Below are 27,933 nucleotides of genomic sequence, written 5' to 3'. Positions count from 1 at the left end.
ATTATAGCCATTTAGAGCTTGTTGCCATTGAACTATCAATAGACATATTCAGAATGTTTTTATAGAAATGAAAACACATTTTTGTTTTAGCCTATATGGTCTGTTTTTTGTGTTGTGTAATAATGTTTTACACTTGGTAAGTGAAATCAGACCTATCTCATTATGAGCAAATTGAAATTGACAGGGAACAGTGTCTGTATTGCAAATATGAATGCTTCATCCAGAGTTGTTCTCTATCCCTGTGGCAATCACTTATATCCAGGAGGGATTCAATGGTATTTACTAGGTGATAATGGAAACTGCAGAAACCCGTTATGCACTTAAAGTACCGTGATTCATTTGGAAGCAGACTTGCTGCATTATCCTTGGGTAAGGAAAAAGAGAAACATCAAAATACCTACCAGTAGAGCTCAAAGATATTAATTAAGGGAGGTAGCTCCTGTATTAAAACAGAAGGGATACAGAATAGCCCATTTTTAAAATCAAGGCCCATGAAAAATAAAATGATCTTTATATGAAATAAGAGTGTATATAATTATATTTTCTGAAGACTTAGAAAAAACAATTTTTCTGCATATTATAGATTTAGACTAAGAAAACAAAATCATTTTAATTTATGTTATCCAGTTGATAGTTAATATGTTAACTAGTAAAGCAATTATTTGAGGTTTAGGTTTAATGTTCTTTTATTTTCCCAAGATTAGATGCAGATTACTTGGCATTGAGAAGGAAAATGAAATGAAAGATATATAAAACTTAGAAATGGTGCTTTATATCATCACTAATAAACTATCATAACTGCTATATCATAGCATAGAATGTTAAAATTTAAACTGGTTAGTGTTCTAGGTGTATATTTTGATGTTTTTTAACTTTCATTGGATTCATCAATTTAAAATTACTCCACTTTTTATCATAATATGCCATATAATGGCATCTTTAGTTTGCACTCACATTATTTGGCATCATTTATTCTACAAGCTTATTTTCTTATTATAAGCCAGATATTAGATTAATGCTATGAATTTACCACGTAATGATTTTGATCACTGTCCTGATTGCTAATGACAACCTTTGGTTTCTTGTTTTAAATTACCATTTGTCTTCTCTGAATAGTTGGTTACCTTATTACAAATGGACATAAAATCTGCATGACAAACTAAAGATAATGTTTTCTTCATCTCAACTTCCGAACATTTAAAAAAAATTGCCAAGATTAGATGCAAATTACTTTTTTGTGTTTTTTGTGGTTTTTAATTTTCCTGATTTAAATTCACTTATTGAGGATTGTATTAAGATGGCAGAGTAAGGAGAGAGCTTATTGCTCTAGTCCAGGAGAAAATAGTTTAAAAAAAGTGGAGAGAGTATAGTCTCAGGGAAGAGTTAGGGAGAAAATGGCAGAGGAAACTCCATGCAAATTAGAGGGACACAGTGAACCTACATGGAGGTTGTGGACACTCACAACTTAGGACCCCAGCAGCTGAGAGCCTCCTCACCAGCTTTGGAGAGTTAGATGAGACCATACTGTAGCATCCCAACCCCTGGCAATAAAACTGCAGGAAAAACCTGGAGGGAATCTGGCTAGGAACTCTGGGGGATAGTGTACCTGCCAAAGTAGAGGAGAAAAAAAAAGTAGGGGGACACAATTCTCTTTCTTCCCAATTACCATGCAATGGTGCCCTGTAACAAGCCTATAGAGAGTGGGTGCCATTTTGGACATATGTAACAGTTGTGCCAGCTCATGACCATGCCCAGCAGTCAGCAGAGCCAAAACTCCTGAGTCTGGCAGGGATAACTGACAGGGGGATGGGTGCTCATGACTATGGGAGGCTTGTGTGCCAGGACTGTGAAAACACTGAGGCTGTGTGGGAGAGCTCAGGGTGTGACTGGGACATTAGGCAGTCACTGTAGGAGTTTCCACATGCTCAGGGCTCCCTGGTTCCCTGGTGAGGGACATTGCTGTGGAATCTGCTTATACTGAAGACTGCACAGATCCACCCTTGTGGCTGCACAGATGAATATTATACCCACCACGGCTAGCACACAGGCATTGATAAACTTTGAGGAAAGGAGGTGAGCTAAATCAACACCAAAGAGCAGAACAAACTTGCCCTCTGATATGGGGCGGGCAGGGGGGGAGGTGTGAGGAAATTTACCTCACCCAGCCTGAGTGTCAACTTAGAAATTCTTTTCAGCCTGGAAAACTGAACAGAGCTCCCTGGCCACACCCATCACACACCTCTAGGTATTCACTAAAAAAAGCAGACTCTCCACTAATCCACAGAAACATAGTCCAAAGATAAAAGCTACCACAACAACAACAACAACAAAAAGCTAAGAAACCAATGAGTATATCCACAAATGCCAAATAATAAATGCACTAATTCAAGAAACAAAAATAAGAAACACAAAAAGACACACCCCAAAAAATACAACACTTCAATACTAGATAATGAAAATGGAGATATTGAAGAAATGACAGAAATGGAATTCAAAAAATTGATCATAGGTATATTTAGAAGTAATCACAATGAAATATACAACCAAATTAGATCCATTCATGACATGAAAGAAAATTTCTCCCATGAAATTGAGATCTTAACAAGAAGTCAAAATGAAATCTAGGAAATGAAGAATTCAATAGAACTAATAAAAAAAATGCAATGGAAAGCCTTAACAGCAGAATCAGTGAAGCAGAAGAAAGAATATCTATCTCAGAAGACAAATCACAGGAAATTATACAGTCACACCAAAAACAAGAAGAAGAAATTAGAAAACTGAAAAAACACTGTTGGGAATCCACAGATGCTATCAAACAACCCAACATATAAGGGACATCCAAGGACAGGAAGCACATAGAACTCCTAACAGACATGACCAGAAAAGAGCTTCACAACACATTGTAATAAAACTCTCCACAGTAAAACATAAAGAAAATATGAAAATAAGAGAAATGCCAGATTACTGTTAGAGGATCTCCAATTAGATTTACAGTGGATTTCTCATCAGAAACCCTACAGGTGAGGAGAGACTGGCAAGATATAGTCCAAATTTTAAGAGAAAAAAACTGTCAACCCAGGACACTGTACCCTGAAAAGCTCTTATTTATGAATGAAGGTGAAATAATGACTTTCCATAACAAACAGAAATTGAAAGAATTTATCACCACCTGTCCAACCTTGCAAAAGTTGCTTAAAGATGTGCTACATTCGAAATACAGAAACATGGTCATCACTATGAAAGAGTGTAAAGGCAAAAAATCTCACAGTAAAAGTACAAAGGAAATACAAAGTAAAAAAAATAGGAATATTTATGGAAAAATGGCAGGGCAAAGTTGTTATTTATCATAAGTTACCTTGAATGTAAATGTTCTTATCTCTCCAGTAAAAAGACACAGACTGGCTGAATGAATTAAAAAGCAAGACCAATCTATTTGCTGCCTACAAGAAGCACACCTCACCAAAAAAAGATGCGCATAGACTGAAAGTGAAAGGATGGAAAAAGATATTCCATGCTAACAGAAACCAAAGAAGAGCTGTTGTACCCATCCTAATAAATATCGGCTAAAATAGACTTTAACACAAAAACTGTTGAAAGAGACAAAGAAGGGCACTCTGTAATGATTAAGGGTTCAATTCAACAGGAAGATATAGCTATTATAACCGCATATGCACCTAACTACAGAGCACTTGGCTATTTAAAAGAAATGTTAAGGGATATAAAGATAGACATAGAATCCAATATAATAGTAATGGGGGATTTCAATACCCCACTTTCAGCAATGGTCACGTCAACCAGAGAGAACATCAGCAAGGAAACAACTGACTTAATTGACACTATAGACCAATGCACCTGACAGGTATCTACAGAACTTTCCATCCTACAGCCACAGGATACACATTCTTCTCACCAGTGCATGCAACTTTCTCTAGGATTGCCCACATGCTAAGCAACAAATCAAGTCTCAGCAAATTAAAAAAAAAATCAGAATTATACCATGCATCTTTTTGGACCATAGTAGAATGAAACTGGAAAACAGCAATTCAAGAATCTCTAGAATATATGGAAACACATGGAGACTGAACAACATGCTCTTGAATGAACAGTGGATCATTGAATAAATCAAAAGATAAATAAAAAAATTCTGGAAACAAATGAAGATGACAATATAGCATATCAAAATTTATGGAATACAACAAAAGCAGTGTTAAGAGGAAAGTTTATAGCAATTAGTGCCTATATCAATTTTTCTTTACATGCAAATTGTTGAACTCTTTACTTAGTATATAGTGTTGGTCTTCTGTGTATAATGTTAATCAGAAATGGATCTTAGTGGAGAATAGGACTGGGAATGGGAGAGGGAGGAGGAGGAGGGGTGGGAGAGTGGGTGGGAGGGTGCATATGGTGGGAAGAATCACTATATTCCTAAAGTTGTCTTTATGAAATGCATGAAGTTTGTATTCCTTAAATTAAAGGTTTCTTTTGGAAAAAAATAAGGGTATCTATGAACTGTATTGGACCTCTTAAAAAACTAAAAAAAATAAAATAAAATTTTTTAAAAATAAAAACTAAATACATTCATTTATCCTGTCCTCATTTCTTATCATCATCTTGCCCCACACCCTATGAACACCTACCTATTCATTTCACTTATTTCTGTTTTTCTGGTGAATATGATTGGCACTCCAAATTCATTTCTGTCTATTTTAGTTTCCTGTACTGCAGAGGCAAAAATATTGAAAAAGGAAATAAAGTAAAATAAAAATACATCCATACTCCCTGACAGCAGAGTTTGTGAATAAAATTATGCTCCATGACTAATAAACATACCTAAATCTAGTGGCTCTGATGGACACCTTTCTGGATGTCTTAGCAATTTCTTCTAATAAAGAAGGTCTTAATGATATGTGGTGTTTTTGCTGCAGATCTCATCATGAAGTCACTGACTTTGTGTGTATTTAATGGTAGTACTGGCAGAAGTGTCAGTCAGACTGCAATTTGTGTTCAGTGGCTGGCTTCAGGGAGCGGAGAGACACAGGGTGTATAGTAGTTCCTTAATAATCCAGTTTCCCTGGATTGACGCAATTGGTTGTTGAGTTCAGTCATTTTAATGGTGACCTTTACCCTTTATGCGTCTTCTTTTTAATATGACTGAGGGAGTATCTCAAAGAATGTACTTGGAGTTGCTCCTATGGCCCTTGTTTCTCTGAACATTTAATTCCATTATTAAGGCCCTGTTTTGTTTAAATACCTACTGGTTTCTCTTCTTTATGCTGATCAGTGGCTAACTTATTTTCAAAATTTATTTTACTGTGGCCGGCACTGTGGCATAGCAGGGAAAGCTGCCACCTGCAATACCAGCATCCCTATGGGTGCGAATTCAAGTCCCAGTTGCTCCACTTCCAATCCAGCTCTCTGCTTATGACCTGGGGAAAGCAGTGGAAGATGGCCCAAGTGCTTGTGCTCCTGTGCCCTCATGGGAGACCCAGAAGAAGCTCCTGGCTCCTGGCTCCTGGCTCCTGGCTTTAGATCAGTCTAGCTCCAGCCATTTGGCCATTTGGGGAGGGAACCAGTGGATGGAAAACGCTTCTCTTTCTGTCTCTCCCTCTCTGTTAGTAACTCTGCCTCTCACATAAATAAATTAATCTTTAAAAACTCAATTTTACTTATTTTATAGGCAGAGTTACACACACACACACACACAGAGAGAGAGAGAGAGATAGGGAGAGACAGAAATAGAGATCATCCATCCATTGTTAAACTCCCCAGATGATTACAATAGCCAGGTCTGGACCACACTGAACCCAGGAGGGAGGAGCTTCTTCTGGATCCCCCACAAGGGTGCAAGAGCCCAAATAATTGGTCCACCCTCTGCTGTCTTTCTCAGGCCATTAGCAGGAAACCTGTAAGGGATAGTGGAGCAAGTTGAACTTGAACCAGCACCCATATAATTAGCCAGCACAGCAGGCAGTGGCTTTACCCACTATGCCACAATGTCTGCCCCTAACTTAGTTTCTCTTCTAGGTTGTGGCTTTTGACCAAGTTTGACTGACTTTAGACAGGATTCCTTCTCACTATAGACCTCTGTCCTCTCCTTGTAACTGTGAACTTCAGAAAACTAACTGCAAGTTCTTTGTCCCTTTGAGATGTAGAACTTCTCCCAGTCTCTTGTCATTTTGGCAACCCAGAGGTATCATTCCCAATGACCTACAAGCATCAGACCTTTCAAGGGTAATTCAAAAGTAGGTGGTACCCCTCTCTCCCAGTTTCTGTCCAAGAGTAGGAGTCTAACTTCAATCAGACAGTTAGCAAGCCAGACAGCCTTACACAAACCTCGTTTGGTATTTTTCCCAAAATCCTCCTATTCTGATTTATTTTAGTGGAATTGAATTCAATTTATCTCCTCTACTGCAAAAGTTTCTGTCTTCTATTGTAATTAGTACAGTAGAATAGTGTCTTTCTTGTCTGTTTTTAAACAGTGCAATTTACTTTTTCAATTTTGTCTTATCGCTTAAAGTTCTACCATGCCCTTCATAGCATTAGAAATGAGAAAAACTGCCTTATTACAGTTGTTTAAAATGTAGACTGAAACACATTATCCATTCAAAAAAATATGTTACAAGGGTAATCACTCGGCATTAAGACACTTCTTGTGATGTCTGCATCCCACATCAAAGTGCCAGTTTTGAGTCCCTACTTTGTTCTCAATTCCATCTTCCTGCTAATGCACACCCCAGGATGCAGCAGGTGATGGCTCTAGTACTTGGGTTCCTTTTGTCAGGTGGGAGACTTGGTTGGAGTTCCAGGCTCCTGGCTTTGGCCTGGCCCAGCTCTGGCTATTTCAGGCATATGGAGAATAAACCAGCAGATGAAAGCTGCATTTCTCTACCTCTCCTTCATTCCCATCTCTATATCTTTGCCTTTCAAACAAGTAAGATAAAATTTAAAAATTATAAATATTATATAATAGTATGGATTATATTATACATTGACTATATTGACTATGATAAATATATGTGTACCCACCATTTCCCTTGAGGGATAAAGTATCAGTAATAATTCTAGCTTCTTCTATATTCCTCCCAGAGTATATTCATATCCTGTCACCGTGAGGTATCTCTTTTGATTTTTATATTCAACATTCACTCTTAATTCCTCAGAGTTTTGCTATATTTGTATTTATCTATAGGCAATGTTACCGAATTTTTTGTGTATTTGACTTTCATAACAATAGTTTTCAGAATGCTAGTATTTCCAACTTACTTTTACACTCAACAGTATGTTTGTTGAATTCAACCATGTGAATGGTTATAATGGCTTTTTATAAGTCCTGCAAAAGTATTTTCTCTGTGTCACCCTTTATGTATTTTGTATTTGCAATGTGTACAGAATCATCTCAGCATATCAAAAAGTATTGGAAAGTAGAAAGAACTCTGGACAAAGATATGTTAAATTTAGTCTTTTGGCATCTACTTTGAATTTTGATCTGAACATTGCCAAGTATTTAAACTTGTGTCTTTATTTTCTTCTTATAATGCAATATTTTATTAAATGATTTCTTAGCATCCAGAATATTTATCTATATCTCTTCTAATTTATCACAAAAGAACAGTAGACCTACATTGTTAATTAGGAACAGAAATAGCAATTCTCACTAGCCATGATGCAGATTAAATTCTGCTAAATATATAAAATATAAAGAAATGTTAAAATGTTATAATTATATAATAGGCATTGTTAGTGAGGTATGAGAGCTGCCCCTAAAGATCTGTTGTCTTTAGGTAGAGTGGTTAACATGGTGTTGTAACATGTTACACATGTTCAGATTTATCAGAGATACTTGTTTCATGGGAAAGAATCAGTGGTTTTTAAAAACAACATTTCCTCAGCAGTCAAGAAAAGGGCTGTTCAAAATCATCAGGCCACAAAGTGTCAACTTCACACCTATAGATTACCTTTTAGGTACTCTATTAGTTACTACAACTCAGAGAGAACATATGGTATTTGTCTTTTTGGGTACTGGCTTATTACATTAAGTACAGATGTTGCCAGTTGTGATGCATGGATTTTGAACAGCCCTTTTCTTTGACTGTTGAGGAACAATGTTTTTTGTTTGTTTGTTTTGTTTTTTCATACTATTTGTTGAACTCTATGTAATGTAGGGTTAATCTTATGAGTGTAAAGTTAACTGAAAATAGATCTTTGTAAAATATAAGAATGGGAATGAGAAAGGGAGGAGGAAGGAGGATGGGATTATGGGTGGGAGGAGGTAGGGTGGGAAGAATCACTATTTTCCCACATTTGTGTATATGAAATGCATGAAGTTTATATTCCTTAAATAAAATTTAAAAATAAAGATAAAAATAATTCCAATATGTACCAAGTAAACCATATCTGGGATGTTATCTTGTAGAGAGATTAGCAATATCAGCTGCTAGGTTGACTGTAAAAATGGTGAAATGCTAGCAAAAGACAGAATACACAAACTCAAATTATATTTAAGCATGAAAATTAGATTATCATGATTAAAGAGAATTTTTACAGTTGGTGGTCAAATGCTTAAGAAATACCAAATGTAGGATACCGCAAGTATTGCAAGAAACATTGCATATCTAGATATCTGTAGTAGTTGCTTTATTTTGAATTCAAGATTTATATTAAAAGGAATTATGAAGTCTGTTTATTCCATTGCCATCCATGTATTTATTTTGAGTAAAATGAGTAAAGATATTTGAATACATAATGTTGAATGTCACACAAGTAAAAGTTGAAACTTTATCCTACATTCACTTGGATTCATTTATAAGTAGCTGCATGGTTTTATTTATCTTCTTTGAGTTTAATTTTCATGTGAACTAAATAGGTATAGTATTATAATTTTAAGGTAAAATATCAAAGATAAACCAAAATAATTTGTTATACCTAGTATAATTGTAGTCAACAGAAAGAGCCAATAAATAAAAGTTGTTACAGTCATCAACATCATCATCATGACAGTCTTCATCATCATCATCTTCATCATTGTCATCATTATCATTAAAAATTGAGCATCTGCTTTGTGACTTCGTTTAACAGGGTGGTCTGGACATCACTGTGAGAAAGAAGTATATGAATGCATTGACAATTCATGTACTCATGCAGTATACAAAGATGAACCTGGCTCATCGTATTTCTACACATCAGAATCTGTGGTAATTTGTTGATTTTTTTCATTGTCTTTGAAATGCAATAAAAGAATATTGTATGGTAAAAGATAAAGTTAGATGAGTTAAGCTTTGGTGCTTCTCTTTTTCTCTGTCTATACATGCTATATTTGTCTTCACATCCCCTTATTCTGATTCATTTATCAACTGTACTTTCAGGCCTACTTTCAGGAGAAGAGCATTCTGACAAATTGATCCATACTAAGTACCTTAATGCATTATCATTTAACATTTTAATATATTTGGGAGGAAAATGCCAGTAGAGGAATTACTGAATACTGCCAGGTGTTGGCAGTACTTTATTGCTCAAGGACATAGCACTACTTCCAGAGTTGGACTCTGAGTATTATATGTTCATGTAGAATAAATCTGCTTTTCCAGCAAATTTGAATTGGTTGGAACTTCACTAACACTAGAACAAACTTTTCTTGGTACAAATGTCTCTATATTAAAACTTAGCTTTGACAACAATTTATTTTCCAAGCCATCTGCCACACACAAATGCAAATAAATATAGTAAGGGAATACCAGTTGGCAATATTGTGCTATCACAAATTTTGATGTTTTTTTTTTTTTTTTGTAATCAGTGATAAGCTACTCACAACCAAGATTAAGGCTAAGTAAGTAGACAGGGACATAAATTAGGTGATCCAACACAGGATTAATGAATCAAACTTAGAGGAAATGAGAGACTAGTCAATGTCTAAGCAGGATGCATAGATGAGGATGGAGCTAGAAATTCTCAAACCTAGAAAATCAAAGAGAAAAACAACTAGCAGAGCTATCTGTAAGTGGGAAACAAACTGAACAGATAATGACCAATGCCTGTCCCAAAACAAAGTAATCTGAGAAAGCAATTGTGGAAGGGGCTGTGCTTAAGTCAAGAGTTTTTCTTTTTTAAATGGTAGTCCAGGAAGTATGCAGAGGAGCTAAAACAGAACTATTTTCCTTTCTCTGAGATTTTTCAATGCTGATTTTGCCCAATGGTGAGAATTTTCTCTTAGTGATTCCAGTAGTATGAATTTCTGAGAAAGAATTCCATATACTCTGAAACCTGTGTATGGAAGTTACTTGGTGCCAAGAAGTTAATTTTCTGGCCCCTTATATTACAACAATAATGACTTCCTCAAAGTGAAGCAGGGAGGCATACAGGTTAAAATTGATTAGGTTTGTGAGCTGGAAGACCACACCTTTGCCACACCCCTGTGTGACCTCATGCCCCTACCTGGCCAGATCTGAGTGCCCACCGGCCAATCAGGTTAATTAATCACTCCCCTTTGAAAATGGATTAAAAGCCTGGGACCTGGTGTGTCCCCACCTTTCCTCCTTTTCCTCGCCCTGGCCTCTTGCCAGGAGAAGGCTGGCTGTAGCCTTCAAGACACATGGCCTTCAGACCAACCCGCCCTATGCTTCCTGGCCTAGATGCTCTTCCACATGGATGGTTCCTGGTGCTCGGTATGAACTCAGATCTACCCCCTCTCTTAGATAAAGCTCTCACTCTCCTATACATCCTTTGCACTGAATAAAAGCTTAAAACGTACAATGCTGCCTCATTCATTTATGCCGGTATTTAGAATTCTCTAAATATTAGGCAAGAACCCACTTGGGCTTATTAATATTGGGATTTATTAAAGAGCATATGGTGATATCACATGGCACCCCAAATTTTGATAGCATATGTTCTGGGGAACTTTAAGGAGCCACATTTCGTATATATATTAGGGGGCCAAATTCTGATATCAAGAGTCAGTAGAAAGGGAATGAAGACTGAGATATCTCCTTTATTTAATATATTCTGCTAGATAGATCCTGATGCATGGAAATCTAAATGACTTAGAAAATAAAGCCCTGTGCATGCTTTTATTTTATATGATTACCATTTCATATGGATGATATGTTTTATAAATGCAAATAATTTAATACCCAAATCCCTAAAATTATTTTAAATGGTTAATACAGTTTTACATTTCATTCAATATTTGAAATATGAATCTATTAATACTGGATTTCTTTTTTAACAAAAAATCATATCTGGAGAATAAATATTTATTTGTATATTTTGAAAATGTAAGTACCTTAAAAATAGCTTTATAAAACCACAAATGCACTAAATAGGAAGGGGCTTTACAGATTTAATATATTTAGAAAGGTATTTACTGAATTATTTAAACTACATAATCTTATAATCACTCTCTTAAGTACTGAAAACAAAAAAAAAAAGCTTTCTATAGTAGTGATAATATCTAAGAAATTACAAAGAGGTAAGGTGGTTTCAACTTTGTTAACACATTGGCTATACTCTAAAATAAGTAGATAAAAGAGGAAACATGTTTCATTAAAAACTCAGCACTGAAATGTTTTACATACCAGTGTTATAGCATTACATAGAGAATTTCAATTATATCTTAAATTTCCAACTTTGAAAACAGTATGTAAATTATTAATACAAATAGAATGCAAAGTATAGTACTGATGTATAAGAAAATCAAAGAAAATGTTCAAAATCTGAATCTTTTCAAAGTCCGTTAGTATCAAGTTACACTTACAAATATTGAAATAAAATTGTGTATGACAAATATGCTTTGAAAACCGACATGACAAATGCATAAAATTGTTAGAAATTTGTCTTTTAAACTCATTATATCCCTACCTCACTGATCTTGAATATAATTGGGATATAAAAAAAAAATCACAACTATGAGGAATGTCCAATTTCCCTGGTATGCTGCCTGCATATTTATAAAGTGTACGTCACTCACAGAAAGATATAGAAGCTGAGACGTTCTTAGAAATGAAACAGAAGGATTAGAATAAGAGTACACTGATTTGGATTAGGAACAAGAGTAAAGTGCAAATAGAGTGTAGACTAGCATCAAATAATGGGCAAAGTGAAGAGTTGACCCTCAGAGAAGTAAACCTTAATTTTAGCACTAGAATACAAGCATTGTATCAGTTGTTGTATTCTGGTGTAACACAGCTTATTTCACCGTCTACTGTGGTAGAATGTGGGCCCTAGAAGGGCAGTGATGACATTGGACATTGTTGTGTTCCTAAGAGCACAGTGCACAAAACATGTATTGTGGTTTTGATCATCATTGTTGAAGCTGATTTAGTAGAGCTCTCAGCATATTCATCATAGTTGTTTAAAATCCCATTTTGGGTAGGTGCAACATATCTGCCACAGATGAATTTGATTTTGATGCTTGTACTGTTTCTTCAAATTGATTTTTGTTGTTGGCTTTTAGTATGCCTTATTTTTTTTTTTAAGGGAAAGGGTTTATTGGGGTACACCCTACAGACCGGAGTGAAGGGGCGGTGAAGGAAAAAGAGAGAAAGAGAGTATACGAGAGAAACAGAGAGGAGAGGAACTAGCAAGGAGAGAAGAGAGAGAAGAGGAGAGGAGAGAGGAGAGCAGAGCCAAGAGAGAAGAACCAAGAGCCAAGAGAGCACGTGTTCAGGAACAGGCCCTTTTAAAACTTCGCCTGAGGGCGGGCAGCGAAGCAGGAGCAGTGAATCCTATTAGGATGGGGGTGGAGCCTGGCTCAGGTAGCTGGGCCATGTGGCCACATGACTAAAACTGTGTGCCAGTTTCCTAACATTTCCCCCTTTTGTTTTTTATAAAGAGGGTTTGTATGGGATTATATTAGTCCCAAAAGTCCAAGAGGGGTAGAGGGACGATGATCTGTCTTCAGAGCTACTTCCTGCTGGCATGGGGTAACGAGGTACTCTTCGCTGGCATGGGGCAATGTCTCAGACCACTGTCTCCTGCGTGGTAGCCAAGTAAATCCTTGTAGCAGCATTTGGTTGACTGCCTGGTTGCTGAAGCCTTGGTTAGTTCCATTATAACCTGCTGTAAACACTTAGACACTGTAGTATAAAAGGGTGAGAATAGTAACCAATGATCCTAAGAGTAGCACTAACCAAGTAATGAGAGAATTTTATAGAGGAGAGGATATGGAGAGGTCTCTGGACCCTTATGGGCACAGTTTGATGGATGTGGCTTAAACTGATTCCAGCCAAGACTGGGAAAAAAGCCACTTAACTTTTACAGGTAGCGGGGTTTGTCTGTAGAGCAATTTTGAACAATCATACAACGTTAAGTGGGGAAGAGGATCATCAGTACACACAGGTTGGGAGTAGAGCCATTGGTGGTAGAATAGAGGCTATGATTACAAAGGAATGAGGCCCAAGTGGGCTAGATACAGAGGACAGGGTTGTTATTAGAGAACCTAAGAAAGGTGCTAAGCTACAAATAAGTTTTCTGATTGAGAGGCAAATAGAACCTGACTGAAGGGGCTTGATAATAATCAGGTGGGCTTTAAAGCCTTGTAAATTATGAGGCTCAGACTCATCTATCTCTTCATATAGCCTACATCCTAAGGGAGGTGTGAACCTCCTTGGGAAGGCACCCTGTTGACTTTCATTGCCTAGCTGGCCTGGGAGGAGAGCTGGCCAGGTAAAGGCAGGTGACGTTTCTTACAGGAAATTCACAGTTCTGCCTGCAATGTTACTGACCCTGGTTGGCCGTCCCCTCAGCTGCAGTGGTCATTTTTGAAGCTGGGCTGAGTGAAGGGCTTTTCAGCTTAGAGCCAATAAGATCTGTGGCTCTGACCTGGGTCTCCTTCGACTCCAGGGCAGGTCCATTTCCAGTGATCCAACTCTTGGCAGAGCTGCCAGGGCTCTTCATAAGCTGACTTCTGCTGAAGCCCAGGCATGGTTAACCGAGGTTACTAAAAACAAAAGGTAATTGAAATCAATTGGTAATTTACAAACAGAAGTTATATTTTTTTTTAAAAAGCTATTATTAAAACTACTATGTTCTATTATGTTATATGTGTATACATATTGTATGTCTACATGGGAAAATTTATTAAGAGTTTTATTTTAATTGGCTTATAGTTAAGATTGCCCATAAATTTAAACAGCTAAAATTATTCAAGGTTACATTTTAATTCGTGTGACCTAAATCTGTATCATGTTTTAAATTTGTTGGTGAAAAGAAACTAAAAACATGCTATATGCTTGTGCTTAAATTTGCTGGTTAAACAAGCTACACCATGTTAGATGTTTAAGAGATGTTTCCAAATATATGTATTCTTAAAATGTATAGAAGGCATTGGACCTGCTGTTAAATGTTTTCTTGTTATCTAATGGTTAAAACTGCTTTCTAAGTTTTCATGTGATATTGCTATTGTCAGTAGGCAATCTAGAACTTGCTCCCTCATTTCTCTATTCTAAGCCCAACTTATTCTCTCATTTCTCTATTCCCTTTGAGGTAGGAAACTATTTCTATTACGAAGGAATCTCTAAGATGCAAATTTGATTTTAGATCTTATAAAAGAGATGGCTAACATTTTTCTGTAATAGCATAGCCAAAATAAGAGCTTAAATTATAATTTCATAGCTAGATTTACTTCCCATCAGCAAGGTAAACAGTAAACAGGAAAGACCTCCCTTTCAGAACAAAGGGAAAGAAAGTTTTAAAGTGAGAATATAGTTTTCCTCATGGGCATTGTCTGCCTCAACATAAACTACTACAGAACATGCCTGTGACTACAGACTTCTAGTTTAGGTCACTGAAGATTAGAGATGAGACTTGAGCACCCCCTTGACTTGCATCCTCTGGTCTGCTTTAACGAAAACCAGGAGGAAAAGAAAGCTAGGTATCAGAAGCAATGGGTGGCAGGCCTATTAAATGTACAGTGAATTGGCCTTCAAGGAGACCCAACAGGCCAGTCCACTGCAGTGGCTTTCGATCTAGTATGCCTTGTAATTTTATATTTAAATCTGAAAAAGAAACTGGGATAAAGAATCCTCTGGCTAAGAGTTAGCCTGTATTTGTTCTTTGTTGTAGCTATAGGTGTCAGATACTAAAATTCCCCTTTACTCATATTTTATATCCTCCAATGTCTTTATGTTTTGTTACAGAATTCTTGAATTAAGGTCTGAGATGTGTAGTTCTTCAGTAGTAATTCTTTGAAATTATAAATGAGACCTGTTTAAATAAATGTCCATAGTAGAGTGGGTGGGGTGGGGTGGGGTGGAGGAAGATTTCAGTAGTCTCAATAATTTAATGAGCCTTTGCCTCTGGTCTGTGACCTCCCTTTGTGCTTTTCAGTACCCTTTCCCTTTCATGGAGACAGCAAAGCTATTAGGGTCTGGAGTTAGGAATTTCTCCTCCTGGTGGGCCAACAAGGATCTGGTGAAGTGGTTTCTCTTGAGGACAGGGCTTGTTAAGAACAGAATGTTCTTAACATACACGTGGTCCATGTCTTACGATGCTTTCACTTCAGATTTTTCAACTTTATGCTGGTGAGAGAGTAATATGCATTCGATGGAGATTTTACTTTGCATTTTTAATTTTGATCTTCTCCTGGCTTGGTGACATATGGTACAATACAGTCTGTTAATGCTGGACAGTCCCAGTGAGCACAACTCCTTGTCAACCCACAAGCACAAGAGTAAACAAACATCCTGTACATTGCACTGTGTTGCTAGGATGTTGGGTAGGTTAGGTGCACCTAATGCATTTCAACTTAGGATATTTTCAATTTGTGATGGGTTTATCCAGATGTAAACCCACTGCAAGGCAAGGAGTATCTGCATTTCAAAGCAGCTGTTCTCTTTCCCCTGCTGGAAGCAAGTACAAGGGTATTTTTCTTCAGGCTTCACTGTGAGAATCTGGCAGAACTCCTAAAGGTAAAAATTCATGAAGGTGCAGGAGATCACCAAGACCGAGCCCCCTGGAGATTTAATTCTCAGCTTATTCACACTGAGCTTCCAGCATTGCATCAATTATACTTGGTTTTCCTACATTGGTACTGGCTCCAGCTACAGCATAAGTTTATTCCTGAACTTTTGCTCTGCTAAACTATGATTCTCTGTATCTGCCTGATAGTCTCTTCAGTGTTTACAACAACCGTTTTTCCTGTGATTGCAATTCTCGAAAGACCTAAGAAGTATGTTATCTTTCAGTTTGTTCAACCTTCTTCTTTTTATCGATAAGAGCGACGACTTCCAAATTTCTTAAATGCTAAATAAGAACACAGAAATGTCGTGGTTGTTTTAAAAATGAAATAATTGGGTTGGGCATTGTGTTGCAGAAGATTAAACCTCCATTTGGGAGACCCGTATCCTACAGTGAAGTGTTTGGTGTTTGGTGTTGCCTCTGACTCCAATATAGCTTCCTATGAATGATCCTTAGGAGGCAGCAGATTGTGGTCCAAATACTTGGATCCCTGCCACTTATGTGGGAGATCCAGATGGAATTCTTAGCTCCTGGCTTCAGATTGGCCCAGCTATTGCTGTTGTAGGCAATTGAGGGAAAAAACCAATGGACAGAAAATTTCTCTTTCTTTCTCTATATCTCTGTTTCTTTCTGTTCTTCTGCATTACAAATAAATAAATAAGTAAAATGTTTTTAAAAAACAAAGAATTTTGTTTATATTTAATGAAAATATATGTGAATTTTCTTTCATATGTGGTTTTTAATCTGGCTTTTATAAATAGATTTATTTATTTATATGAGACTTTTTAATATCTCACTTCGGATAGTTCTATTTTTCCAGTGCACCTAGAGTTCCCCATGGAATTTTTTAAAGAGAATTATTTGGCTAACAATTAGATATAACATTTATAATAGGGAATCAAAAATTATAAATTATCTTACATATGTGTTCCACTTTATACAGTAACAAATGAAATACTATAAACCATTACAATGATTGAAATTGTTGGAAATATGCAAGCATTATAGTTCTGACTTAACATGAAACAACAGAATATTTTGCAAACTATTAAGCCTTGTGCCTAAACAGTTGGTAGCAATTTATGTTAACCTGAACTTCGCTGTAATTCTAACATCCTTCTTTTTCACATAAGTCTTCAAAAAATGCTTTCTTTTCATATTATTTTTGTTTAAGCTATTTTATAAGTGCTTGCTAATTAGAATGTCATACAATAGTGTTAATTCAGCTACATGCTTACAGGATTAGAGAAGATTAGTATTACTACAATTATTTTTGGTTTTATGGTGAAGAATAATTTGGGAAGCAAATAGCCCCTGCTGAGTAGAGAGATTGAGAGCTTTCTTCTTTATTTCTAAGAATTAATTTTTGGAAGATAACATGAAAGACTTGAACTCTCAGGGTTTTCTTAATATTTGAAGCTCTGACAATTTCTGACAAGCTGATAATTAATGTAGATTATTCTTTTTAGCAGATCCAATTGCAAATGTGAATCAAAACAAGGTGAATGTACTTGCGTGATTCTGAAATTCAAATTCTCTGTGAAAGAATTTAAGTGACATAACAAAATTTATCATCGACTGTCCTATACTTGATAAAAAATTCAAGAAAAACAATCATCCTTTTTTTAATGTGATCAGAATTGCTCATTTCTTCCTCAGTAAATGAATTTCTACCAGGCAAGATTGATCCATATATTAACCCATGGCTACCAATGGTTCAGGCTTATTGCATTTTGCAAATAATAGCAATCAATAGAAGTGCTGATTGCATTCAAAAATTAAAACGCAGATATTTATATAGTATAAGAGCTATAGTTATATTAAGCAAAATGAAAAGTAGAATGATTTTATGAACAAGAAAAACTGATCTGAGTTCTAGGTAGTTTACAGCAAATAATTTTAAATGCCATCTTCAAAATAAATCTCAAAAGTAAGATACTGAATAGCAAAATAGACTATTGAATTTGGTGTTTATGTGTGGTTCCTGTGTTTGTTTCCTTGTGACATACAATCAATATCACTAATAAATATTTACTAAATATTTATGATGTTCAATATACTATGAACCATCCTATTAAATAATTAATGGTTATTGTCTCTAGAAAATAAGTTTCAATTCTTAGACAATATTCATGTTTCCTTCTTAAAGATACTTTTTGGTTTTAACATTTATTTTTGTTGGAGTTCAATTTGCTGATACCATAAATTATTAAAAGCATGTCCATTGGACATTCATAATAAAAAGTATTTGAAAAATTTATAAAGAAATTCATGAACACACTCCATTCTTAAATTAGGAAGAAAGGAGAGACTTAAGAAAACACAGCACTAATGATCCTTTTAAGGTGAAATTTGAGATTTTTTTTTGATATGTATATTGAGCACTACTCTGTGCAGATCCTGAAAATAACATAAACAATAATTAGCATTATCTTTTCATTCAAATAAACCATTTAGCTACAGAAGAGAAAATGATATATTGGAAAATAAGTCAGTAATGTGTTAAAAAATGCAGGAAAATCTATGATGAGGATATGAAAGATACTAAATAGAACACTGTGGTAGTAATACTAAAAATAATGCAATAGGGTATTTGGCAAGCCCTGAGTAAACAGTCATTAGGAGAATGTTCTCAAGGGAGGAAAGATTACTTAGGACTTCTTCCTAAGGATTAGGAAGGATTCTTTGAAAGTGCTAAAACTTAATTTGTACCTCATTGTATAAACCTACCCAGAGGGATTGCTCAAAACTGCTCATGAGAATGTAAAAATGCAATACCCACTAGGAAAGACAAAAAAGGTTTGATCCGTTCTTAGGAATAGTTTCACCATGAACAATGGGGATATGTGTTCTAAACACCCCTGAGCAACATAGAGACAATATTCTGCAGAGGAATGTGATGGTTTTGGAAGAGGAAACAGTGTAACCTGGAATGAAATCATACATCTTGACAATGTAAGGAGGAAGTTTTCTGTATTAAATAAATATAATTTGTAATGGGAAAATGCAATTTTTAAGAGTATAGTAGTTAAAGTAAATTGTCTTATATAAGCATCTATTATGCTTAATCTAAATGTCTTAAAACATTAGTTTTTATTGGTAAACTGACTATAGTAGAATTGAGACTACCCACACCCCATAAACCTAATTAATTAGATGTTAACAGCAAGGACTGTCCAACACTCCTTTTGATGTATCTGGGTTTTGCTTAAATCTGACTGTGGAAGAGTGTATTTTGTTTTTTGCTAGAACCTAGAATAAACTTTGTGTAGTAAATTGTTTCAAAGGAGAATGGGATTAATATTTTAGATCTCAATTAGAGTGAAATCTCCTGAGCCCATCTCCTCACCTGTAGCATGAGGGGTATGGATGATTGGAAAGCTTAGCCATAACAAAGTCCACTAGGGAGTTGGACACAGAATTAAATACCCACATTTATAGATCAATATTCTTTCCTCCACATTGTATCTGTTACTTGTTTATTATGAAGATAGACTTCTATATTTAATATTGGTAGGAGTATGAGTAGAACATATTATTGGGTTACTCTCCAAAATAATGCTAGAGGGTGGAATGCAAAATTCTATCCAAAATCCCAAAACTTTGCCTTGATCTGCAAGGTTTTGCACAGTTTAACTCTTCCTGATTGCTTCTCTAGCCTTTTTCCAGCTTGCCTTCTCCCAACTCTCCATGCTTAAGTTCCCTATTTAGACTTTGCTATTCTAATGTATCCTGATTGTGTATCCTTCCACATACTTAACTCTTGTCTATAAAGATCCTCAACTTTTTTCTGTCTACTTTCTAAATTTTTCTAATTATCTCTCAGGTTTTGTCAAATATTTCTCTTTTCCAGGGAAACCTTTTAAAATCTCACAATATATGCTTAAGTAAGTTGCTTTTTTAAGATTTATTTATTTATTTGAAAGGGTTACACAGAGAGAGAAAGGAAAGGTGGGGGGGGGAGAGACAGAGAGAGAGAGAGAGAGAGAGAGAGAGGTTTTCCATCCGTTGGTTCACTCCCCAGTGGGCTGCAATGGCTGAAGCCAGGAGCTTCTTCCATGTCTTTCACATGGGTGCAGGGGCCCAAGCACTTGGGCCATCTTCTACTGCTTTCCCAGGCCATAGTAGAGAGCTGGATCAGAAGTGGAGCCCATATGGGATGCTGGTGCTTCAGGCCAGGGTGTTAACCCACTGCGCCACAGCACCAGCCCCTGCTTAAGTAACTTTTTAACAGAATCAATTTTTTGATTGGTTTTAGTTTCTCAGAAAGATTCAACAGAAAGTACAAAATATTATTATATGAGCAATGTTCAAAATGTTCACAGAAAATATGTATTATGAGAAAACTACGCATGGATTTAAAAAAATGTACAAAAATAAATTTATATTTTAATTCAATTCCCAAAAACTTTTAAACATGCTCTCTATCTATTTATTTATTTGCATAGCAGAACAAAAGAGAGAGAGCCTTATCAATCCATCTTGTTCCATTAACACTTGTCAACCATGGATCTTTTTATGTCTACATGGTTTTGCCTTTTCCAATATGTCATATAGTTGGAATCATATAGTATGCAAGCTTCTTAGATGGTTTATTTTACTTTATAATATAAACTTAATGTTCTTTTATGTCTCCTCATGGCTTAAGAGTTCATTTATTTTTAGAGATGAATAATATGCCATTATCTGTATGTACTATAATTTATTCACTCATTCATTTACTGAGTACATCTTGGTTGTTTGCTCATTTGGGCAGCATGAATAAAGCTACTCTCTGCAGATTTTTAGTAAACATAAGTTTCTATTTTAATTGCATAAAACTCCTTGGAATGCACTTGTTACATCATATGGTAAAAGTATGTTTATTGGTATAAGAAAGTACCAGGGGCCGGTGCTGTGGCACAGTAGATTAATCCTCCACCGGCATCCCATATGGGCGCCAGTTCTAGTCCCGGCTGCTCCTCTTCCCATCCGGCTCTCTGCTATGGCCTAGGAAAGCAGTAGAAGATGGCCCAAGTCCTTGGGCTCCTGCACCCTTGTGGGAGACCGGGAGGAATCTCCTGGCTCCTGGCTTCGGATCAGTGCAGCTCTGGCCATTGTGGCCATTTGGGGAGTGAACCAGCAGACGGAAGACCTTTATCTCTGTCTCTCCCTCTCACTATCTGTAACTCTACCTCTCAAATAAATAAATAAAATCTTTTAAAAAAAAGAAAGTACCCAGACCGGGACTAGAACCCGGTGTGCCGGCACCGCAAGGCAGAGGATTAGCCTAGTGAGCCACAGTGCCAGCCTGCACCTCTTCCAGGCCAGCTCTCTGCTGTGGCCCGGGAAGGCAGTGGAGGATGGCCCAAGTCCTTGGGCCCTGCGCCCCATGGGAGACCAGGAGAATCACCTGGCTCCTGCCATCGGATTAGCGCGGTGCGCCGGCCGCAACGCGCTACCGCGGCGGCCATTGGAGGGTGAACCAACGGCAAAAGAAAGACCTTTCTCTCTGTCTCTCTCTCACTGTCCACTCTGCCTGTCAAAAATAAAAAATAAAAAATAAATAAATAAAAAAGAAAGTACCAAACTATCCTCCGTATATAGATATAAATATAGATATAGATATAAATACAGATATATATCCTCCCATATATCCTCCCTAAGTGTCTATACCATTTTGTATTACTACAAGCAATTAGGTAGCACATTATAATTTTCCTTCATTGCAATGGTTAAAACTTTAATCTCTCAGTTATTTATATGGCTGTAGTTTGCTATTTGTCGATCCTTCCTTTTCTCCTCTCTCCTCTCCTTTTCAATAATTCATGTAAGTTCAGGAATTGTACACATGTTATTTTCGTCTATTCTCCAGGTAGATGTCACATAGTAGATTGTAAGTAAATCTTTTTTATCAAATTAACTAAAACAAGGATGAGTTATAATTATCTTGGTGTCAATTACAAAAAAAAAACTCAAAAGTTTTATGAAGCAGGCTGATGTATACAATGCCAATCATCACTAAAGAGATAATGAGTTCTTTTCTCCAATAATAGTTAGAATGATTTAAATTTTCACTAAAACCAAAAAAAATTCCACTAAAGTTAGTTACCTTTTTTGATGCATTAACTGTTTTCCATGCTAAGTGCTTTGAGTGCATTATCTCATTTCATGTTGAAAATAGATTTGTGACATGAAGAAACAGACTCAAAGAGGTTGGGGCATTATACATATATGATAAGTGTTGGAGTTATGTTTGTCCAGTTAACCAAATGCCATATCCATACTCACCATGACAGAAGGGTTTTCTTCTGCAACCAATTACAGGTTGACATTTACCCTCTTGGCTATACTCAAATTTCTATGATAAGCTTAGAGTTCATTAAAAAAGGTTTTAACACTTATAATTTGATGTGGTTTGAGGGACTGTGCCTCCTCCCCGTTCACATCTGTATGTTGAAACCTTGGCCCCAAGGCAATGGCATTAGAAGGCAGGTACCTTTGGAAAAGTGAGGTCACTGGGATGGAGTGCTCAGGATTAGAATTGGTGCCTTTCTAGGAGATGCCAGAGAGCTGGCCACCCCCTTCCACCACATGAAGACAGAGCTAGAAGGCGGTATATGGGAATGTGAGTACTCACCAGACCCTGGACTTGATAGCATATCCGTCTTATGCTTCCCCTAGTCTGCTGAACTGTGGTTATAATCTGTCATTTATAATTCTGTCAGTTTATGGTATTTTTGTTACAGTAACCTGAACAGACTCAGACATATTCCTATGAAATTACCTTACATTTTATACCAAGATTTCTTGTTTCATATGGTTCATACATTATAATGAATGGAACTGTATATTTTATACCTGCTAATTTATTCCATAAATAATTAATCTAACTAGCAGTAGGTAGAAATATGATAATATACATCTATTGTGTTTTTGATGATAGAAACCAATATCTATTTGTCTGGTTTCCCTGGCATTGCCACTGAGAAATGTAGGATTTTAATTCTTTCTTTATAGTCTGTTTTTTTTTTTAATTCACATCCAGTGCACCTGTTTTAAGTTTTGTTCTCTCTTAATTAAAAATAAATGAAACTAAGAAAAGAGTCAATGTTTAGAGAGGCATAAGACCTATTGATGGATGCTCTCCATAGAGTTCAGGAGTACTGATGTACAGCATAGAATATTTTGCATGTGGCAAAATATTTCTTAATTTATTTTGGGTGTAAGGTACATAAGGTGTCCTTGTATCATAGTGCTATTTATGTATTATTGTGTGTAATTGTTTTCATGCCATTTGCACTGGCATTTCTCAAGTAAGATGAAGGTTATGTGCATATTTCCAGAGTTTGAAGATCAGGTTGAAAGGCATTCTAAATAAAGCCTAATGTTTTTGAATCTGAAGGGAGAAAGATCATATGTATTGTCACAGTATGTTACAGATAATGAGATGGGCTTAATAGTTTTCAGAAGACATTATGATTAATGACTTAAAATGAGGATCAAATTTTGTGTTAAGTAGTATACATGCTAATGAAAAAATAAATGATCAGCATACTGATGAATCACTGATTTGTGTCATGCACAAGACTGTAGCTGTTTTGGTTGGTATATATCAGCCCATGGAGAAAGGAACAAATAAATGATAGGATGTAGAAATAATGTGTGTTGTTACATACATACACAAGATGATATGGTTGTACAAAAAAAAAGTATGAAGCTCAATTTTATTTGCTTGCATTGGCTAAAGAAATAGTTCCAATAGGAGAATAAGCCTGGATGACAAGTATGGCAAGTAAAATTGGATATATATATAAAAATATATATATATATACATATATATACAAATATAGATATAGATACAGATATTGCCCAAAGGAAAACAGGTAAACAAGATTATAAGTTTTTTTCAAGGAATATGAATAAAAGGATATGTCTGCCTGTGGCTTTGTGTGCAAAACTAAAACCACCTTTTATGATACATATTTTTTAGCACTCAATATGTGTATATTACTGGACTTAGACAAACAATTATTTTTGATGTGTTTTGTATTATCTTAAGGAATTTTTATCTTTTAAAGATAAGACATCCATATAAACCTATGAGTATAATACAGGGAAGAAAAGTGGCCTAAAATGTAAATAGTTAAGACATGTAGCAATTCAGAGAATGAAGAGATTATTTGCACTGTAGGATTGGAAAGGAATCAAAAAATAAGTGTCTTTTCTTGTTGAAAATAAGCTGAATATTTGTGACTGGAGAAAACTTCCCCTAAATGGTATACATAGGTATTTGGTAGTAAGAAAAACAGAAGTTTAATCACCTGTCAGCTTTCAAATAACAGTTGGGGAATTCTGACCTTGGCAAGTCATTATTTTATAAATTCATCTATTCTACCAGTAACAATAGATGAGCTTAGAATAATGAACTTCTGAGATGTTTTCGTGCATTTGTTTAATCTTTTAAAAATAATATATAAAAATGTACATATGTATTCCACATTTCTTTATGGTGAAAACATCCAAAATTCCTATCCTCTATATTTTAGAAAGGAATATATGGCAAATTAGCATTATTTTTACTCTACTGTCAATAAAATCCAAGTATTTCTTAGCCCTCTGTAGTTATAATCAAGTGCCCATCAACCTTTTTCAATTCCTCCTTCTCCATTCCACTCCTCAGCCTCTTACAACCAGATTTATATTTTTAACTTCTATGAGATCACTTATTTTTTTTTTGTATTTTTAATTTATTTTTTATTTTTTATTTCATAAATGTGAATTTACAAAGTGCAACTTTTGTATTGTTGTGGCTTCTCCCCCCAACCTCCCTCCCTCCCGTGGCCCTCCCCTCTCCCTCTCCCATCCCGCCCTTTATCGAGTTTCATTTTCAATTACCTTCATATACTGAAGATCAACTTAGTATATACTAAACAAGCATTTCAACAGGCTGCATTCACACAACTGCACAAGGTATAGGGTATTGTTCAACTAGTAGTGTTTTTAAGTTTCATAGTAAAACACATTAAGGACAGAGATCCTACGTGGGGAGCATGTACCCAGTGACTCCCGTTGTTGATTTAACAATTGGCACTCTTATTTATGACGTCAGCAATCGCCTGAGACTCTTGCTATGAGCTGTCTAGGCTATGGAAGTTCCTTGAGTTCACCGACTCTGAACTTGTTTAGTCAAGGCCGTGTCACAGTGGAGGTTCCTTCCTCCCTTCAGAGAAAGGCGCCTCTCTCCTTGATGGCCTGTTCCTTCTGCTGGGGTCTTGTTCACCAGGGAGATCACTTATTTTTAAAGACTCTACATATAGCTGAGATCATGTGATATTTGTATTTCTTGTTTTATTTATTTTTTTAATTGTTTGAATAGCAGAGATACATGGTGCAGAGTTATTGTCCATCCACTGGTTTACTCCCCAGGTAGCTGCAACAGTGGGGGCTGGCTGATCACAAGCCAGGGACCAGACACTTCATCTGGGTCTCCCACATGGGTGAAGAGGCCCAAATATGTGGGTCATCTTCTGGTGCTTTCCCAAGTGTACTTGCAGGAAGTTGTATGGAAAGTGGAACAGCCAGGACTTGAACTGGCACCCACATGGGATGCCAGCTCTACAGGCAACAGATTAACCTGCTGCACCACACTGTCAGCCAGAGATATTTGTCTTTTTGTCCTTCATTTCACTTAACATATTTTATTTGTATATAGGGATAGATCTCCATTAAGAGTCAGCCTCCAGGACTAATGATTGATGGTCAGTGATCTCAGGGAAACCTTTAAGATATTTCATTTCAATGAAGTGGGCATTTCAAAGCCTCAATCAAGAGAATGCTATTGACAAAATGACTACAGAGATTGAGTTATATATGTCACATTGATAATTTACACCATTAGTGATTTTGATAGTTATTTAAATGTTGTGATATAATGACTTAACACTAACTAGATACTCAATATTACATTGTGTGTTAATTTAGCTAAATAAAATACTAAGAATTTAAATTAAAAGGAATAGCATTTCCAACATGAACTGGGTCACAGTCAAGTATATAAAATTCAAACTCTTTCTTCTTTTAAGATGCAATAACTAAGTCTAAGAAATATATCAGTAGGATACAGGCACCTTTTTGATTAGTGTCCCCAAAGATAATTGTCATGTAATTGAACTTTATGATTGAGGATTGTTGGTAAAGTCTCAACTCTTTAAATCTGGATTTAACTAACTCATATGTCTTCTATGAAAAGGTAATTTGCTTATTGCCATAGGGGTTATTTTTAAGTCTAAAATTTTTTATATTTTTATCAGAATTTTTGTTTACTTTGTTATGTGAGAATAGAAAAGTATTTAGAATAAATTTATAAAAAGAGAGTTTGAATCTAATCCTTCATCTATCAATCCAAAAACAAAAAAAGTTTTGTGTGTATGTATATGTGTGTGTGCTATTGTAAAAATGAAAATGGGAAATATTTTATATATCTTCATTGGAAATGTGTTAGAAGAATATGACTGGGGCTGGCATTGTTATGATAGGATTGAGCAGGGCACCTATAGCACCAGCATACCAGGTGAGCACCAATTCAAGTCAGCAGTCCCACTCATGAGCTAACTCCCTGCTAATGCACCTAGAAAAGCAGCAAAGGAGGGCCTAAGTATGTGGGTCTCTGCCGCTCATGTGGGAGACCTTGATGAAGCTCCTAGTATCTGTCTTTAACCTGTCCCAGTCCCAGCCATTGTGGCCATTTGGAAAGTTAGCCAGCAGATGGAAGATCTCTTTCTGCCTTTCCCTTTCTTAATGTAGCTCTGCCTTTCAAAGAAAGAAAATAATAATTTTTAAACAAAATATATGATTTACATGCATTGTCCTGAGTAAGTTGTAAATAGGATTTCCTTTCAAATGTTTAATTATCAGACTGTAACTTTCATTTAGTAATTTAAATTTGGGTCTCAATTTGTGGACCCATTGTACTCTGTGGGGTTGTGTTATAAGTCACTATGAATTTTAGTGGAAACTTATCTATGAAGATCTTGTCTTAAATCTCCAGGTCAACATTTCTCAGACTCTGAGCTAGGGTCATAAGGACTACTTTGGCTTTAAAAAGATAGAGATTACTGGGTCTGCAAAATATTTCAAGTACCAAACACAATATGCTATATCATAGACATTTTTGAAGTCTGCACATTTTTCCATGAAAGTGCTCTAGTGATGTATTAAGAAAGATTAGAGATTGTGAAGCAACCTGAAACTAGGATGAGTCGAATCAAAAAAGTTAAATACCAAGGTCAGTTATGTTCATATTGGGAATGTGTGACAATAGTGGGATCTCAAGAAGGAAAACATAATATGAGATATAGGAATTAGTATAGACTGGCACCACAGCTCACTAGGCTAATCCTCCACCTGCGGTGCCGGCACCCTGGGTTCTAATCCCAGTCGGGGTGCCAGATTCTGTCCCGGTTGCTCCTCTTCCAGTCCAGCTCTCTGCTGTGGCCCAGGAAGGCAGTGGAGGATGGCCCAAGTGCTTGGGCCCTGTACCCATGTAGGAGACCAGGAGGAAGCACCTTGCTCCTGGCTTCAGATTGGCACAGTGCACCGGCCAGAGCGGCCATTGGGGGTGAACCAATGGAAAAGGAAGACCTTTCTCTCTCTCTCTCACTGTCCATTATGCCTGTCAAAAAAAAAAAAAGGAATTAGTATGCTATGTGAAAACATAGGCAGATAAGTTTTGAAAAATAGCCAGTGGTTTTATGTACTATGAATAATTTTTAGTTTTTCCTAAGAAAGGCAATAAACTACTGATGATTTTCTAAGCTGAATAATGACCTAGTCTGACTTTCATTTTGAAAATAACTCTGGCACATATTCTGTACTGAGTAAATATGCTTTGAGATCTTGCCTCTAAAATGCTGTCTCTGATCTCTTGCCTCATATGCAGTAATACCTGTTACTTGAGCATCCATCTGTAGTACTAACCTTGACTTTTCCCCTGAGCCGTGA

General features: G+C 36.2%; 1 protein-coding gene across 1 annotated transcript in view; it reads left to right on the top strand.

Annotated features, from left to right (window-relative positions):
• Window positions 1-27,933, top strand: part of EYS (eyes shut homolog) — a 1,789,541-nt gene that overhangs the window by 823,770 nt on the left and 937,838 nt on the right. The window contains 1 exon segment of the mRNA XM_062187220.1: window positions 9,076-9,191. Within this exon segment, the coding sequence (XP_062043204.1) occupies window positions 9,076-9,191 (116 nt within the window).

This window comes from Lepus europaeus, chromosome 3, assembly GCF_033115175.1.
Source record: "Lepus europaeus isolate LE1 chromosome 3, mLepTim1.pri, whole genome shotgun sequence".
NCBI classification, from domain to species: Eukaryota; Metazoa; Chordata; class Mammalia; order Lagomorpha; family Leporidae; genus Lepus; species Lepus europaeus.
This window is presented reverse-complemented; position numbering and strand designations above follow the sequence as displayed.